Source organism: Saccopteryx leptura, chromosome 5 (genome assembly GCF_036850995.1).
Source record: "Saccopteryx leptura isolate mSacLep1 chromosome 5, mSacLep1_pri_phased_curated, whole genome shotgun sequence".
Taxonomy (NCBI): domain Eukaryota; kingdom Metazoa; phylum Chordata; class Mammalia; order Chiroptera; family Emballonuridae; genus Saccopteryx; species Saccopteryx leptura.
In genome coordinates, this window is record NC_089507.1 from 3,353,003 (window position 1) to 3,370,879 (window position 17,877).

General features: G+C 63.1%; 1 protein-coding gene across 1 annotated transcript in view; it reads right to left on the reverse strand.

Annotated features, from left to right (window-relative positions):
- SORCS2 (sortilin related VPS10 domain containing receptor 2) overlaps window positions 1–17,489 on the reverse strand; it is a 352,373-nt gene extending 334,884 nt beyond the window's left edge. The window contains exon 1 of the mRNA XM_066385291.1: window positions 16,944–17,489. Within this exon, the coding sequence (XP_066241388.1) occupies window positions 16,944–17,414 (471 nt within the window). The 5' untranslated portion in view covers window positions 17,415–17,489. The remainder of the gene's footprint in view (window positions 1–16,943) is intronic.
- Window positions 17,490–17,877: the final 388 nt, after the last annotated feature.

The window sequence follows — 17,877 nt, forward strand, 5'->3', positions numbered from 1 at the left end:
TAAAGGTGGTACTGGGGCTACAACAGCGCCCCTGACGCCCACATCCCGATGACCAGAACCTTCTCGGGAGCCCTCGCAGCTGTGACTGACCATAGGATCTCGAGATGGAGAGATGACCGTGGACTCACTGGGTGGCCCGATGTCATCACGAGGGTTCTCATAAGAGGGAGGCAGGGGGAGGTGAGAGGCAGGAAGAGGCCGTGGAATGGCGGGGCAGACCTGGGGGTGATGCAGCCAGGAGCCACGGGATGCGGGACCCGCGAGAAGCTGAGCAGACCAGGAGACACGGTTCCCCCAGAGCCCCGTTCAGGCAGGAACACGGACTGGGACCCCTGACCTCCCGAACTGTCTTGTTTCAGCCACCCCGGGAGCGAGGCGAGCAGACGTGGGCCTGGGTGAGGGGCCGCAGTGCAGACCCCGCCGGCAGGGGGCCCGGCCCTGGGCTGAGCTGGGTGGCGGGACTCCCCTCTCCCCAGGACGAGGTAAGGTGACCGCTCCCTCACCTCTGCTCTCCAGTGTTTGCCGTGGAACGGAGCAAAGCCGGAGCCCCTCAGCAGTCCTGGGCGCACCCCCACCCTCCCTGAGGTCCATGAGCAGAACAGACTCGCAGCCCAGAGACCCAACCAGCAAAAGGACAGGCATCCTCTGCTCCACCCCGGCAACACGACCCAGCCAGGGCGCCGACCTCCTCCCATAAACCTCAACGCCACGCCGACCTCGGCCACTCTCAGCGGAGACCGTGTGCCGTCTGGGGAAGGGGGTGAGCCTCCCGTCCCTGGAGGGATTCCAGATGGAATGGGGTGACCTCCAAGACCTCTGGAAAGTCTGAGAGACCCCAGGAGTCTATCCCGGGGATGCCTCCTTGGCGACCGTCCCACACACAGTAGGTGCCCACGTGGCGTTTGCTGAATGGGACTTCCCACCCAACAGCTGTCCTGCTGGCAGGGGCAGCCGTGAGCAGAGGCCGGCTTCCTGCTCAGGAGACAAGAAGAGACCCATCTGTGACTCACCTCCGGCGGTTCCTGTCTGACAGCCAGAGCTGGAGGCGGGAGGCTGGAGGCGATGGCAGTAAAACAATCGGCCTCCCAGCAGAGGGAGTCCGCACAGCCCACGGCCGCTGGCTCCTCGAGAACCGGAGGCTTCACTGCTCGGACCCCCGGAAGCCTGCTCCGGCCACACCAGTTCCGGGAGGTGTCAGCCAGGGCTGCGTGGCCAAGACTCAAATCACCACGGAACGAGGGCGACCACGGGAGCCCCACCCCCAGGCCAGGACAGCCACGCTCAGTCACGGCGCCTCCCCTGACTCCTTCCGCCATGTCACTGAGTGCCAGGGCCAGCTGCCTGGCCTGACCCGTGGTCCATGTCCACGGCATAAGCTGGACACGGGTGTCCTCAGGAAGGCACCCTCCTCCCCTGCACGTCACCCCAGGACCTGTCACTGCAAAGTTCCACCCACCAGCCTCCTCCCAGAGATTCCCCGGGGCACACTGACCACAGGACGGCACAGGCACTCTGCAGAGTGCCACAGGCCACGAGTGACATGCAGCAGGGGCCACACACCAGGCGCCTCCTTTACTCACAAGCTGTGTGGACACGGACTTAGCCCCACCCAGAGCCGAGGGGCCCCCGGCTGCCCGGGTCTGGGGCTGAATGACGTTTCCATCACCTTCTCCAGTGGAAATCCCACAGCCTAGAACTGACCCCTCCGGGAAACCAGGGCCCAGAGGAGGAGGAGCCCCTCGGTTGAAGCCGGCGGAGACCCGGGTTGCTGCTCAGCCCCGCAGAACTGCCCGCACTGCCCTGCCTAGAGCCCCTCCCCCCTGGTCTCCATTGTGTGGGCCAGAGTTGGGCACGGAGGCTCGGCAGACAGAGAACCTGGGCCCTCTGGCTGAGATGATGGCTCAAGGCGGGCACGTGACCCACGTGAGCATGTGGGACCCAGTTCTGGACCCCACGGGGAAGCCCTGGCGGCCAGCGGCATCCTCTGGCCTCAGTCTCTCACGGGGCCACAGCCCGGGAAGGCTGTAGGAGGAAGGTGGCAGCCCCCGGGGAAGCGGATCCCAGAGAGAGACGCCCAGGCCACCCTGACCGTGCTGGTTCTGCGAGCCTGTGACCCACTCCCCTCCAGCCAGCTGGTGTCGGGCTCCTGTGACCCGCAACCAAGACTCCCGCCTACGGCACCTGCTCCGTGCCCAGCAGCGCAGGACGACAGGACAGGAAGGGGGGACGGGAAAGAGAAGACAGAAACCCCGCAGGGCCCAGTGACAGGCGTCGCTTCCAGGAGGCCAGACACCCCGCCCGAAAGAGAGCTCCTTGAGCCCCCTGTGCTCTGCCCCCATCTTCTCTCTCCAGGAGAACTCCCCTCCCCGCACTGAGGAGACAGGAATTCCCGGCAAGGGACCCACGGAGACTCAGGACACTCAAAGGGACTCATCCACACAGGCCACTGGGAACATTCTCGATGGAATTATACAGAAACGGACGTCAGAGAGTGGTCATGCCCAAGGTGCACTACGACAGTGGTCCCCAACCCCTGGGCCGCAGACCGGTACCGGTCCGTGAGCCATTTGGTACCGGTCCGCAGAGAAAGAATAAATAACTTACATTACTTCCGTTTTATTTATATTTAAGTCTGAACGATGTTTTATTTTTAAAAAATGACCAGATTCCCTGTTACATCGTCTAAGACTCACTCTTGACGCTTGTCTCGGTCACATGATACATTTATCCGTCCCACCCTAAAGGCCGGTCTGTGAAAATATTTTCTGACATTAAACCGGTCCGTGGCCCAGAAAAGGTTGGGGACCACTGCCCTACGAGACAAAAACTGCCCTCACACCTCCTTCCAGGCGCAGCCAGGACAGCTGAAGGATTACGGACTCGCAGCCGCCCGCCCACGCCTGCTCCGCCCCCCACACCTGCCTCCCTCGTAATGGTTTGGCCAACTTGTGCGTGCTTGCTGGGACCTCAGGTGGTGGTCCGCTGGTGAAAAAGGCCCCAGAACAAATGTGTCAGGGAAGGGAACCATCCTGCCTCGGGCTCCTCCGCCTGGGGACCCTCCCCGCTGGGGTCTTCCTCCTCTTGTTCCCAAACAGCCAAGCTCGGCCACCGGCCTGGACGCCCTCCCCTCCTCTCCTCCCGCCAGATCTCTGGGAAGCTCTCCCCGATTGCTCCAGGGGGAAGTTTCGCTCCTGCGATAGGACACGGACTCCAAGTTAGAATTTATTGGCTTAAGGAAAAAAACGCAGACATGAAATGTCTTGCACAGATGAGTCCGCGGCCCTGACTCAGCCGGCCGTAAACTTCTGGGCATTCGGAAGAGCACAGAGTGCCAGGAAGAGCCGGGGAGCGCCGAGGTGCCGGCAGCTGGCTGAGCCCCACCCCCTTCGCCTCCCCAGACAGCCCCTCGCTCCTGAGGCTGGGAGTGGGCAGGCGGCAGACCCCCGAACCCCCTTCCTGGGATCAGAGGAGCTGACACAGGCTGGTGCCAGGTTCGGTGACCGGCATTTAATGCAGTGTGTCATCTCACAGCCGACAGTGTGACAAGGTGGGTACCGGGCACCCCGTTTTATGGGCAAGGACTTGACTGGGAGAGGACAGGCAACCGTGGGCAGCAGAGCCACCATCCTGTGCACTCCTTCAAGGTCAGGGGCTGGACGCTAGTCCCCAGACAAAAGAGGACATGGGCGGATAAGTATGAAAGGATGACCCTGGCCAGCCAGGGTACTACCCCTGAGTGGCACTCTGCTGCCCCCTACACGGCACCTACCCCCTGACCTCAGAAAAACACCACCCCATCCTGCAGGACACCCTCCCTGAGCACTGGTTCATAAGGGCCCTGGCTTCCTCACCCCAATTAGAGACCCCCCTCTCAGCAGGGGCCAGACTTTGGCCCAACCCCGTCACCCCTTCCAGCTGGCAGAGGGTCCCGCCCAGAGCAGGCTCTCAGTAACTCGCTACAGAAGGAACCAGCCAACCATTCCACAACCCTCTCCGCACCGTCCTCGGGGGCAAACACAAGTCTGGGCCAAGCCCCCAGAAGCGTCAACAAAAGCTCACAGACTTGTTAGTGAGTGGGGTCACCCTGGCGTTCCGCCAGGTGAGCTTTGCAGGGTGGTAAACAGCAGACTGGACGCGATCCCAAACTCACAGACCGGTGCCTGCAGGTCAGCCAGGGGTGAGGCCGGCCGCCCCGGTCAGCGAGCTCTGCCGTACACTGCTGCAAACAGCTGGTGGGGGAACCAGAAGATTCCACGGGAGGGGCAGATGGCTGCCCTGTTGCCCCCCTCGGACCTCTGGCAGCTCCCCTTCCCGCAGGGGGTCTCCGGGGGCTTCCCACGGAGAGGGGCACCCGGCCAGTGCTGCTCACAGGCTCCCACCCCCGAGAGCACCCAGGAAGGGCCAGCCGAGCCCAGAGGGCGGGGCGTGGCAGGGGCGCAGGGAGCACGCTGAGCAGAGCGTGCCACCAACGCCGGCCCAGCCCTCTGCGTGCACGGCCTCGGTCCACGACAAGGCCAGGCGGGACCCCTCGCCCCCCGGAGGGGTGGGAGAGACAAAGCTCTGAGAGGTCAGCGCTGGCCAGGCCGCAGGAAGCCAGGAAGCAGCAGAACGGAGGACACTCGTGGAGGGCCTGGGTTTGACAGTGGTCAGGAAGCTGGGGGCCCTGGGGCAGGTGGGGACTGTGCCCTCTGTTGTGGGAAGACGGGGAGGCAGATGGGCCCAGCCTTCACTCTCTGCCCTTGCCGAGCAGGGCAGGGGAGCCAGGCAGCCTCACAAGACCCCAGACCAGAGCACGGACGGCCATAGGCTCATCCACGGGACTAGAGGATGGGCACCGACGAGCAGGGAGGTGACCCTCACCCCACACAGACCCCGGGAACCCTGAGGGAGGCCCAGCACAGAACGAGCCCAGCCTGGGGTCCTGCTGGGCCCCGGGATGAGAGGGGCTACAGGCTCACGGAGAGGAAGGCACACATGCTCGGTGCGCAGCAGGTGGGACTCTCGGCCCCACCCCGTGCCACGGGCCGAAGTCACGCCCTGGGCAGCCGGCAGGGCTTCCTGCTGACCAGAGTGGGCGCTCAGAGACGTCCTGGAGGAGAGGCGTGAGGCTGAAGGACAGTCTCTGAGGGCTGAAGTGGGCGGGGATGAGGAGGCTGAGTGAGTGGGCTCAGCCTAGAAGCCAGAAAGCCTTGTCCCAAGGTGGGGGGCTTCTGAATACTCAGAAGATGCAAATGGCCCCTTTCCCAGAGCCCCTCCCCTCCCATCACAGATGGCCGAGCCCACCCACCCCCAGCTCCAAGGCTGAGAGAATGTGTGCTGGGTGGTCTTCTGCTCTTCTCTGCCCACCCCCCGCCCCAGAACAAATGCTGGCACACGGGGAGGGGGCTCCAGAAACGTGTCTGCAGAAGGCCAGCCTTGACTCCAGCCACGTCCCGCCATGGCCCTGCCCCAGCAAACATTCCTGAGTTTTCAGTGGACACAGAAGTTCATGTGGAACTGCTCCGGAAAGCAGGAGCCTTGAGTGGCCTGGAGAACTGAGGGCGACTTGCATCCTCCCCCGACACGCCCTGTGGACAGCCCCCCAAGCCCCCCCGACATGCCCCGCGGACAGCCCCCAGCCCCCCCCCGACATGCCCTGCGGACAGCCCCCCCCCGGCACGCCCTGCGGACAGCCCCCAGCCCCCCCACACGCCCCGTGGACAGCCCCCAGCCCCCCCACACGCCCCGCGGACAGCCCCCCCAGCCCCCCCACACGCCCCGCGGACAGCCCCCAGCCCCCCCACACGCCCCGCGGACAGCCCCCAGCCCCCACACACGCCCCGCGGACAGCCCCCCCAGCCCCCCCACACGCCCCGCGGACAGCCCCCAGCCCCCCCACACGCCCCGCGGACAGCCCCCAGCCCCCCCACACGCCCCGCGGACAGCCCCCCCAGCCCCCCCACACGCCCCGCGGACAGCCCCCAGCCCCCCCACACGCCCCGCGGACAGCCCCCAGCCCCCCCACACGCCCCGCGGACAGCCCCCAGCCCCCCCCGGCACGCCCCGCGGACAGCCCCCAGCCCCCCCCGGCACGCCCTGCGGACAGCCCCCAGCTCCCCCACATGCCCCGTGGACAGCCCCCAGCCCCCCCCACATGCCCCGTGGACAGCCCCCAGCCCCCACCCTCCTCTCCTCCCAGCTCAGAGGTCAAGGTGGCTGGAGCCAGACTCAGCCCTGTCTTCCTTTCTCCACAGTACAGAGGGCCAAGGGGGCCAGGCAGGCAGGGAGGGGCAGTGTGTCCAGGGCTCACACTCCTCATGCCAAGGAGGGCAGTGGTCACTGTTCAGGGAGGCCAGGCTGGCTCCCCCACCCCCACCCCGGGGGCCGGAGCTGGGGGACGTGGGATCCCGTGGAAGCCAACCCCGCAGTCCCCTTCCCGCGGGACCAGCCCCAAAGGCCAGGGTTTCAGGTTTCCCTGTGGCCGCCAGGCCCCCTCGGCTCCGCTCCCGGGAGACAGGGAGAAAGTCTGATTCCATCTGAAGTGTGTCCGGCAACAACTCATCTCGGGAAACTTGTGAGAAAACCAGACGTTAGCGAGAAAGGCCTTCAAGGCTGACCTTCGGGAGCCGCGCGCCTCACGCCACACTGCTGGGCTCTGCTCTACTTTGGCAAACTGTTCAGGAATCGGGAAGAAAACAGGACCACTCCGCATTTCCTTCAAGGAAGGGGGCAAATTCTGACTGGCACTGGCTGTGGTCTCCTGGGGTGGCAGGAACTGAGGCCCAGAAGGGCTCAGAGCAGCCCAGCAGAATCCCACCCACCTCGAGGGGCCCGGGCCCTCTCCCCCGGCAGACACGGCACCCCGGCACGTGAGCAGGGCCCCCAGGCACCCCAGCATGTGAGCAGGGCCCCCACCCGGCGCCAGCTGAGCCCCGGGAGCCAGTGCACTCCCTCTGCCCAGCCCAGCCCAGCCCCGGCCCTGGGAGGCGCACAGGGGTGCCGGGGGGGGGGGGGGGGGGGTAAGGGAGGCCACAAGGCCCCCAGCCACAGCCTCCAAAGCATGGCTCCCTTTCCACCGTTTTCAAGGTGATGCATTGATGTGACTGAGACATTTGTGGACACAGAACCAAGGCCGCACAGGCAAAGGCCGTTTTCGGGGGCTCCCTCCCAGATGGCGAGGTCAGACCCGGGATGCCCCTGCGAAGCTGGCCCGGAGGACGATGAACAAACAAGGGAGTGAACGAGTGAGTGAGTGACGTAGGACAGACACTTCCCCGGCAGCTGCTCCCCAGTTCCCCTGCCTGCCTGCTCTGCCCCAGAGCGCCCTCCACGTCCCAGCCCCTCAGCACCTTCAACTTTGTTGAAAAGATGAGCAAAACTATCTCCTGCGTGTTTCCTTCGGTTTCTGCCCGTGAGACGAGGCTGGAACCGGGGAGGTGTTTGAGAAGCCCCGAGTCATTCTGGGACCGGTGTTTCTCACCGCCAAGCACCCGGCTCCCGGCTGAGCCACCCAGAGCAGAGGCCCGGCCGGCTGGCGGGAGGCGGGGGCGGGAGGCACCACGGCCTGGCTGTCTGCCCACCACTGTGAGTCCGAAGCCCTGGACTGCTCACCCGGTCGCCCCGTTGGACAGGGTGCAGACCACCCCATCCCCCAGCCGGGGTCCTCTCTGCAGAGAAGGCATCATTAGCCTCCCGACACGTGGGCTGGGCTAATTAGGGCTGGACAGGGAGCCCCAGCTCTGTCACCCACTGATCAGGTGACCCACAGCACCCCAGCTGGGCCTTCCCGAGATGCTCAGCAGAAAGGAAGTGGGTGGGCCTCTGAGCTCACAGTCCCCTCTGGACCTACGACACCCCTACTCTACTACTCTGGTAAGTTCACTGGGCACCAGGGCATCTACTAAGCACCAGGGACTGGGGACCGCAGAGACCAAACAAATGCCCCTACCCTTAGGGGCCTGCGGAGACCAAGAAGGTGCTGGGGGAGACAGGACACAGGGAACAGGGGTTGAGGGGGACAGTGGGAGGAAAGAAACATCATCCCCCGGGGTCTGTCTGTCTGTCCCCTCTCCTGTCCCACACCCACACCCTACCTCGTGTTACCTTCATGTCTACACACGTGTGACTCTGCCTGCTGCTGCTAGCTCCTGGCATGGTAGTAAAAAACAAACAAAAAAAAACCTCATTTTAATATTCTAGTAACTTCATCGCCACAGAATTGACTTCCTTCTCATCCTACACATTTTATGTGATGCTCGTCACGGAAACGACATTCTGACCCAGGTCCGTGAACTTCTCCAGCCTGGTGGGGCGGCGGGGACGGGGGGCCGGTTCTGTGGCACAGAGAGAGCGCTAAGAACCCCGATGCCAGGTTTGGGGTGTTCCTAGGAGCCAGACCCACCACGTATCACGGACAAAGAACTGACCGATGCAGGAACCAAATGAACACCCAGGAGCCCCACCCGACGGTCAGATGACACGTCAGAAAACAGGCCCCGGTGGGGGGGGGGGGGGTAGGTGGTGTGATGCGACCACACGAGAGAGACGGGGTTTTGCAGCGAGCTCTTTATGTTGACGGAGTGGAAACTGAAGTACTTAGCAGGTCAGGGGGGAAGCCTGTGGGGAGAAGCGCCTCACACAGGTGGCGAAACATGCTTTGAACGTGACAGCAGGCACTCCCGGCCCGGGCAACCTGTGCCTGGCGAACCCCTCCTGCACCCCGGGCCCGGGCACCCGACCAGCCAGCCTACTTCTGCCTCTGCAGCGTTCCTGGGCCCCCAAGCCACAGCCCCGCCCTGGAGTCCCATGTGACAGAATCCAAGGGTTAGAAGAGAACAGAAACCAAAGTGACTCCCACCACACAGCCTCCCTCTGCGCCCCCTGTCCATGCGGGAGCTCCTCCAAGCCCACGGGCCGGGCGTAGGCTTCTCCAGAGGGTGCAACCTGCAACTAAACTGGCAAGCGGGCGCAACTCAAGGCAGACCCCAGCGTGCGTTCTGCTGTAGCTAAGAAGGCCTCGGGCGCCATCAGAAAATTAACATAGACTTATCACATGACCCAGCCGTCCTGCTTTCTGGGTCAACAGCCAAAAGGCTCCGAAAGCCGGGAACTTGGACAGATATTTCGACATCCAGGTTCACGCGGCGTCATTCAGGACAGCCAAGGGTTGGGGGGGGGGGCAGCCCATGTGTCCACGGGCAGATGGATGGATCAACAACACCTCGTCCGTCCGTACCAACGGGGTATATGATTCTGCCCTGAAAACCGGAAGAACGCTCTGACGCCTGCTCCGACAGGAATGAACCCTGAGGACATGGTGCTCGGGACACGGACAGGAGCCAGTCACATGGGACAAGCACTGCGCAGTTCCATCGAGAGCAGGACGGTGGGTGCCAGGCCCGGGGGCGGGGGTGGGGAGTGAGTGTTCCACCGGGACAGAGTGCCCGTGTGGGAGGATGGCGCCGTGCTGGAGAGGGCAGCGGTGACGGCGGCACTACCGTGGGAATGTGTCCGATGCCACCGAACGGGGCGCTTGATGGAAATGTACGTTATTTGTGTTTCTCCACTAATAAAAAATAATCACAAAGACAAAAAAGGATAAAAAGTATTTCTCGCACTACAAGAAAAAGCACTCGGCTCAAGAGTGGAGGAATGCACACCACAGCACCTCCTGGACTCCGCGCGGTGTGGCCCCGGGCGAGTCCCCTGGCCGCGTGAACCTTACCCTGCGCGGTGTGACCCCGGGCGAGTCCCCTGGCCGCGTGAACCTTACCCCGCTTCTCTGCCAGGCAAAGATCATAATCGCGACTGCTTCCCAGGGCTGCCTCCAGGACTGATTAAGATCACGCCAGTGACGCGCCCCGCCCGGCGAGGGGCACGTCCACCGTGGTCGCCAACCTGGCTCACACGGACCGGAGCCCTGCGTCAATACCCAGACGTGGTGGCGGTGGCGGGAGACCGGTGACGCCCAGCACAGAGGCACCGAGGTGAGCCTGACACAGGCCACCTGCCCGGCTGAGGCCCGGGAGATGGTATCTCCGCTCCTGACACTTCGGAAATATGCACGGCACAGAGACCTCATGAAAATAAAATCCCTCTATGGATGGAAACGGACGTGAACAGAGGCAGCCGCGCTCGGCCTGGCTCTCTTCTGACTTTCATTTGAACTTCAGCTCTGAGCCTCGGAAAGGGCGCCGCGGGGGGAGGGGGGGGGCCCTGCCGGCGTGGGGCGAGCTCGCATCACCAGAAAGGCTCTGCTTTTGAAAAAAAAAAAAAAAAGACTAAGGAGAAAGAGTGCTGTTCTTTTCAGATCTTCAAGCCGGAGTGAGAGAAACTAATTAAATGATTGTCATTTTCTGTGCAAATACGGTGGCTGACTGCTACAGAAATGCAAAATAGAGGGGACTTCTCTGTCGCAGAAGAACATCAGAGATCGAAAAAAAATAATCTTTTTTTTCAGCTCTCCAGTGAGAGCTGACATTCAAGTACCCCCACTGCATTTTTAAAACAAAGCCCTGGCCAGTTAGCTCAGTGGATAGAGCGTCGGCCCGGTGTATGGACATCCCAGGTTCGATTCCCAGCCAGGGCACACAGGAGAAGCGCCCATCTGCTTCTCCATCCCTCCCCTCCCCCCCCCTCACTCCCTCCCTCTAAGAGCCAGGGCCTCGGTTAGTTTGAGCATGGCCCTGGGCACTGAAGGTAGCTTGGATGGTCTGAGCATCAACCCCAGACAGGTTGCTGGGTGGATAATCAGGGCACATGCAGGAGTCTGTCTCTCTATCTCCCCTCCTGTCACTGGATAAAGTGTCGATCTGGACCGCTGAGGTCGCCGGTTCAAAACCCTGGGCTTGCCCAGTCAAAGCACATATGGGAGTTGATGCTTCCTGCTCCTCCCCCTTCTCTCTCTCTCTCTCTCTCTCTCTCTCTCTCTCTCTCTCCCTCTCTTCTCTCTAAAATGAATAAAATCTTTAAAAAAAAATTTTTTTTTTTAATGACAGAGCTTAGTTGGGATAAAGATGCTGACCAGTGTGAAGTGTCCGGCCCGTGGGGCTCAAACATGGAGGACGCTGCTGCTGCCCTCGGCGGCTCGTCATCCCTCGCTGGTCACCCGCGGCTGGGAACACGGTGTAAGCCTGCAGCCGACAGGCCAAGCCGTGAGCAGGTCAGGGGCTGCACCTGTGTGGACCTGCTCTGGAGAAGCCGCGGTCCCCACGGGCCACTGGGAGGACCCACCCGGAAGAGCCACGGCTGAACGGGGCCACTTGTCAGACTCTGGAGAAGCTGCGGTCCCCACGGGCCACTGGGAGGACCCACCCGGAAGAGCCACGGGCTGAACGGGGCCACTTGTCCGACTCTGTAAATACCTCGCTCTCTGGAGGCCGGGAAAGCAACAGCAGGGGACCCCCAAACAGCAGGCAGTTTACAAGCACACCCTCACGTCTTCCCAAACGGAAAGGCTCCGTCCCAGCTCATTTATTTCCTCATCGCTCCAAAGCCGTTCTCCCCGAGGTCCTCCGCGGGAGTCTGAGCCTGCCTCTGACGAATTAGAATAAGATAAAAATTAAGTAACATCCGTCCTCTGGAAGGGCCGTGGGGGCACCACCGGGGGGCGGTCTGACCTGCAGGGGAGGGGAGGGCGGAAGAACGATGCTCACGTACAACCTCTTTAAATGCCTCACGCAACGACAAATTAAACGGCCGCCTTAGTGAAGTAAAAGGAGATGTGTGCAGCGTGGTCGGGAACTTCACGAATGGGGCCATCTCCCCGGCCTTCCAGCCAGAGGTTGATGACTGACGGCCGTGCCCCTTCTCTGCCCACAGAGCCACAGGCTCTCCCTCCCCCTCAGCCTCTTCCTCCCACCGTCCCACCCGCCTCCTCAGCCCCGGTGACGCTGACTCTACTTGTCCTTCAGAGCTGCTGGATCAGCACTTCCTCCAGGAAGTCCTCCCTGACTTCCCCAGGGCAGATTTGCAGGGCACCGGAATAGTCCACAATGAATTCCTGTCCAGGGCAAACGTCTCGCCAGGACGGGATCTATGACTGATGTTGCTCATCACTGTGTCCCCAGCACCTGACAGACCCTCTAGAAAGTTGGGGGGCTAATGTGAGGCCTCCTCTCACCTGGGGCTCTCAAACTTCCTGTGATGAAGAATGCATAAGACCATCCTGGGTCACCCTGGCGGGTGCCCTCCTAAGTATGACAGTGCCGGTGTGCATGCCGAGACTTTCCCAGGGCACATCCGTTTCCACTGTCACCTGTCCCACAACACAGCCATCCTTTTCTCTCTCATGCTTGACCCAGCCGCCCAGCCCAGGGTCCCCAGTGGGCCTGCCAGGTGGCTTCCTGACAGCAAATTTGACAGGTGTTCAACACTGGTCACCACATCACTTGACCTGTCTGCCTCTGTCTCTTACCTGGTGGCCACTGGTCACCTGGCCACCACGACAGAGACTCATCTGGGCAGCTGCCTGCCACATACATGCTGCCCAACCCCAGTGCAGCCCCCGGAGAACCAGGCCTCTCTCTCCAATCCAGTAGCCGGGCGGCCTGCACGGTGGTGGCCTGGAACTCACAAATACCACAGGGAAAGAGCAGGGGACTTCAATGCGAGACCTCACGTCCTGGAGCCTCCAGACTCACTTCCAAGAGCGGGGTGCAGCGGTCATCACGAAACCACAGCCGTCAGACGCGAGGCTACAAATCAGCTCCGTCGCTGGATCTGGGCTCGCTCGTTCGAGACCCTGAAGTGCTCTGTAAGCAGGCCTCCGCGGTGTCTGTGTGGGCCAGCTGCTGTGAGCCACGGGGCCAGGGCTGCCCCTCGAAGGCGAGGTCGGCGGAGCAGGGGGCAGCCACACCCTCCCCTGGAGACCTCTCCCAGACCCGGTCTCCTCTCCCTCTGCCCCTGCAGGGCCCTGGCCCGGGCGGTCCCCACCTGTCCCCTGAGCCTCCAGCCAGGGGTCTCACCGCACGGCCCTGCTCCCTTCCACAGACGGGACCTTGGGCAAATGGACTTGGAAACTCTCGGGCCTCCGCGTCCACACGCAGGCCAGCAGGCTCTGAGGCTGAAGTGAGCGTCTGTCGCCACCACCCCGCACTGCCAGCTGGGGCTCTCCAGCTTCATGTCTGGGGTCCACTAGGAGCCGACTCCACCGGTATCCCAGCTGCTCACGCCCACCCTTCTCTCCCCACTGGGCTATCCTACCATACTGCTGTGCCTCCCCAAGCAACCGCGTTTCAGGTCCTAAGTAAGCCCCAGGTCCTCGGAACATGACTGCATTTGGAGACGGGGTCTTTAAAGAAGAAACCGAGGTAAAATGAGGTTATCTGGGTGGGCCCTGACCCAGTATCACGTGGCGTCCTTATAAGAAGAGATTAGGACACAGACACACACAGAGGGACGACCGTGTGAGGACTCAGGGAGAAGACAGCTGTCTACACACCAAGGAGAGAGGCCAGAGGAGGAACCACCCTGCCCACACCTTGACCTTGGACTTCCAGCCTCCAGGACTGCAAGACAAAGCCACGGCCTACGGCACTTTGTTACTGTAGCCTCGGAAAGCTAGTGCACCTGTCCCCAAGGACTTGACATCGAGCAGGTGCCATGATCCAATTCACCCCGTCAGAGGCTCCGTGCTCCCTCTCTGGCCCCCGGAGCAGAGAAGGTGGATGGGCCATCAGCTCAGAATCACCCCTGCAGGTAACTCCTCTGGACACCCCCAGCCCTATAGACAGAGCGCAGAACAGATGCAGAAAGCGGAGAGAGGGGGCTGCTGATCTGCTGATCGGCCGTGAAAATGCTACCCGAAGCTCACATTCAAGTCTGTCCAGCATAAAAGTTCAAGTGCCGTGAGGAGAGGCGCCTGGGCGAGCTGCACTAAAAATCGGCACAATGAGCACATGACCTCCCCCAGAAACGGTAATCCCTGGGGCAGGGCACAGCACCACCCCACCGAGGTGACGTGAGGCCTCGACCCCAGAGGCACAGACCGGGGCTCTGCACCCGCCTTCAAATCTCCTCTCTGCCTCCGAGGGCGGTTCAGGAGACACATCCTGGGGCCTCTGCCCAGCAGCTCGGGCCCCACCCGCCGTAAGGCTCACAGGTCTCAGTGAAACATTCATTTCACACATGACACGTTGTTTCTACAGCTAAACCTCAGACAGAAAGGCAGTGTGTGCTCCAAGCCAGTCCGCGTCCACATCTCCACGGGAGGAGACGGAGTGCTGGGGGGTGGGGGCGCACAGAGGTGGCCACGCTGCCTCCACGGTGGGGGGGCCCTTCTCAGAAAGGCCTGAGCCCCGCAGGTACCCTACACCACCATTTTAACACGTCTATCCCTCTCATCAAATGCTTGCTTTTCATGTTGAAAAACACCTGACACGGGAAAGCGAACACGCGGTCTCGCCTCACGTGCCCCCCCTGCGGAGAGCCCTTCCCCGGGTCTCGGGACCTGGGCAGACCGGGTGACAGAAGAAGAGTGGTTTTGCTTCCTGCTTGGTTCCAGGGCTCACGCCTCTTCTGAGCTTTGCCAGAGGACAGTCTGCTTTTCCGGGGAGAACTCAGTCCCCCTGGACTGCTCCTTCCAGAGAAGGGGCGAGGGGGGTGGGAACGGGAAGGTGTTCAATGGCTCAGCATGTCCTCCCTGTCTGGGTTTCTTTACTCGCAGATGCTGAAACTGCAAACAGTACTGGGGTACCTGGGCTTCCGCCCCCCGAGGGTCTGCTCAGTGCCAGGCAATGCCCTGCTCCCCACACAGCACACACACCCTGCCTTTTCCCGGTGGCCAGAGGAGAGATGATCTCCCCTTCTGGACTCGTCACCCCCCAGCAGGAAAAGCCAGCACCCCCCATTCCCACTCCCCACTCCCCAGTGCCCCTCTCCTGGCACTCACCTGCCAGCAGCCAGGACACGAGTCTCCAAGGAGCAGCGCCAGGTGGGTTCCTTTGACAGGCACCCCCCAGGACCCCAGCCCCGCTGGTCCAAGCCCCCTCCTCACACTGTCCAAGGAAGCTCCCGGCCACCAGTCTGTGTGCTCGGAATGGGGGGGGGGACCTAAGGCACTGGTCCCACCTCGGGGGCTAGTCTGCAGTGTGTCCCTCTCTCTCCTCTTCCACCCCCTTTCCCTCCCTGAAGCTGAAATAACAGAGAAGCTCAGGTGAGCTGAGGGACCGACAACCTCTGCCGGCTGGGGTGGGAGGGGGCTGCTTTAGCGATCTGGCCACAGGGCTGACGCTCACGTTACTTGTTCCTTTAAGTGACGGGCTGCCGGTTACCCTTCCCTCCGTAAATTACAACTGACCACATGGGACACGGCTTGTTCTCAAGTACGGGACCCAGCGGCACATCTCGGGTCTGACCCCTCCCTCCAGGTGCAGATGGGGAGGACCCCTCGGGCTCTTCTAGGGAGGCAGCACCTGCTGCCCTCCGTGAAGCACCCCCTGGGCACCCACTGGGCACCCTGCTGGCCCACTGCTGGCCAGTGGACCCAGGAAGTCAGCCCCACACCGCCCCCCTGCCCAGGGTTTCTAAGTCTGGCTGGAAAATGTCAGAAATCGCCAAACACCAGAGACTTGGCATCTGCGCAGTAGCCCCCAGCTGGCGGGGGGGGGGGGGCCGAGCCCTGGGCTCTGAAACAGTCAAGCCCGTCACAGGCTGCCCCCAACGTAGTCAGCCACCCCCCTCTCCCGCCTCCAGCAGAACCCTCAGCAAGGAGGAGCCCCGTGGGCTGGACAGAGGAGGGGGTGAGAGGGCTGCTCAGCCCGGGTTCCACCCCTTTCCTGGTGAGGGTCGCCCCTAGGCTCCCAGTCCTCCCCTCCCAGAGCGTGCCGGGGTCCTGGCCCTGGGCTGCCCCCTCAGAACTTTGGGGAGCAGTGGTCAAAGATGGCAGTTGGGAGTCAGGCACCAGGGGAGACCCCTGTGAATCTTCCATTGCCATCTCTCTTACACACACACGCAGCTGCCACCATCTGACACCACCTGACACCACCACTCCTCTCCTCAAACTGTGATGACCCCACTCGGGCTGCCTGGAGGTGACTCCAGCATGACCATCAGTCATCTCGAGTGGGGCAGGGTGGGCGCAAGGGAAGCAAGGCAGGAAGCAGCCCCCAGGGGGAGAATATCAGGGTGCCCGGAAGCCCTGAGACACACCACCCAAAGGATGGGGTGGGACCAGCGGGGCAGGAACCACCCCCCTGGGGGAAGGAGGCTCTGGGAACCCTAACAGAAGCGGCTCTGCGGGGAAAGGGATGTCTGGTCGAACTTCCAGCTGGAGCAAGGCCGACGTGGCAGGGAGGGTGGTAGGGGCACGGAGTCTGCAGCCACGGGTGTGGAGCCCAGGGATGGCACCCAAACTCGGGGGAGTCGATCCCAGGCATCCGGGATTGCCCCGTGTTGGGACGTCAAGGCAGCCGCGGGTCACACGAGGGTAATCAGGGAGAGGGGTGGCCACAGAACTGGACACCAAGCTGACCAGGGAAGTCCTGGAGCCCTTAGAGGTGCCATGAGAGGTCGGGGTAAACCAGGGTGAAGAGGGTCCCAAAGCCAAAAATCCCAGAACGCACCCCTGAGCAGACAAGGTGGAGTCTGACGGCGCTTGAGACGCAACACTGAGTTGGGGGACAACCCTAAGGGGCCTGGGGGCACCCCAAGGTGGCCATGGTCCAGAAGCCTCTGGAGACAACCCTAACCCCCATATCCTGGCATCTGGAGGTCATTAGGGGAGCACCCGAGGTGCCTCAGGGTCCCGGAAATCTGTGGAAATATCCCCCGAGGTGAAGCATGGTGCTCACGTATCTGAGGACCTCTCCCCAAGTAACTGGTGGCCAGAGGCCAACAGGGGCGCCTACGAAGTGAGTCGCGTCTGCAAGTAGCGAAAATCGCCCGGGGTGACCGCCAGGCGGTCCAGAAGTAGGGGTCCAACGTGTCCCTGGGCAGGGGTCCCGGGATGCGCGGAGGTCACTTACGCTGCTGTTCTGGCCCGTCCAGTGCACCATCGCCTGGTTGTGCGACGCGTCTCCCTTGAGCACGAACGACGTGCTGATGAGCGGGACCTGCGCCTGCGAAGCTTCTCCGGCCACCGGCGCCGCCCGCGCCCAGCGCCCCTGGCCCGCGGCGGGGGCTTCGTCCTCGCCGGGACCCGCAGCGGGAGCCGGAGCGCCGGGCTCAGTGCCGCGCTCCTGCCCGTCCTCGCCGCCACTAGGCAGCGCGCGCCGCGCGAGCAGGCTCGGCAGCGATCGGGTCAGCCGAGCGCGGGGACCCAGGCGCCCGGGCTCGGGGGAGCGCCCCGTCGCCCCGCAGGCGGCCAGCAGCAGCAGCAGCAGCAGCAGGAGCGGCCGCGAGCGCGGCGAGCGCGGCGGCGGCGGCGCTTCGGTGCTGGGAGCTCGGGCGGCGGGGTCAGGGCCCTTCGGGGCGCGCGGGGGCCTCCGGTGCGCCATGGTCGCTGAGGGGCGGCGGCGGGGCGGCGCGGGCGCGGGAGACCGCGGCCAGGAGAGCCGGAGGGCGCTGGGGAGCGCGCGAGAGAGCGCAGAAAAAGGAGCGGGCGAGGGGAGGGAGCCGGCGGGAGGAGGAGACTCGCAGTTCCGCCGCCGCCAACGCGCAGCCGAGGGCGCACCGCCACCTGCCGGCCAGCCCGCGCCCGCCCCTACAAGCACCGAAACCTCAGGGCCCGCCCGGAGGTCTTAGCGAGCGGCCCCACCCCGCACAGACACAGAGCCCTTTCCTCCCTTCCTGGTCCTTCCTCCTCTCCGTCCTCTCTCCTTCCCCCTCCCTTTCTTCCTGGATTTACGGAGCACTCACTCTTGGCTAGCCCTCCGGGCTGCTGGGATACAGTGGGGGATGCCAGCCAGTTGCCAGACCCTGGCACTGACACTCGGATAAGGGAAGCCGACCACACCCAGG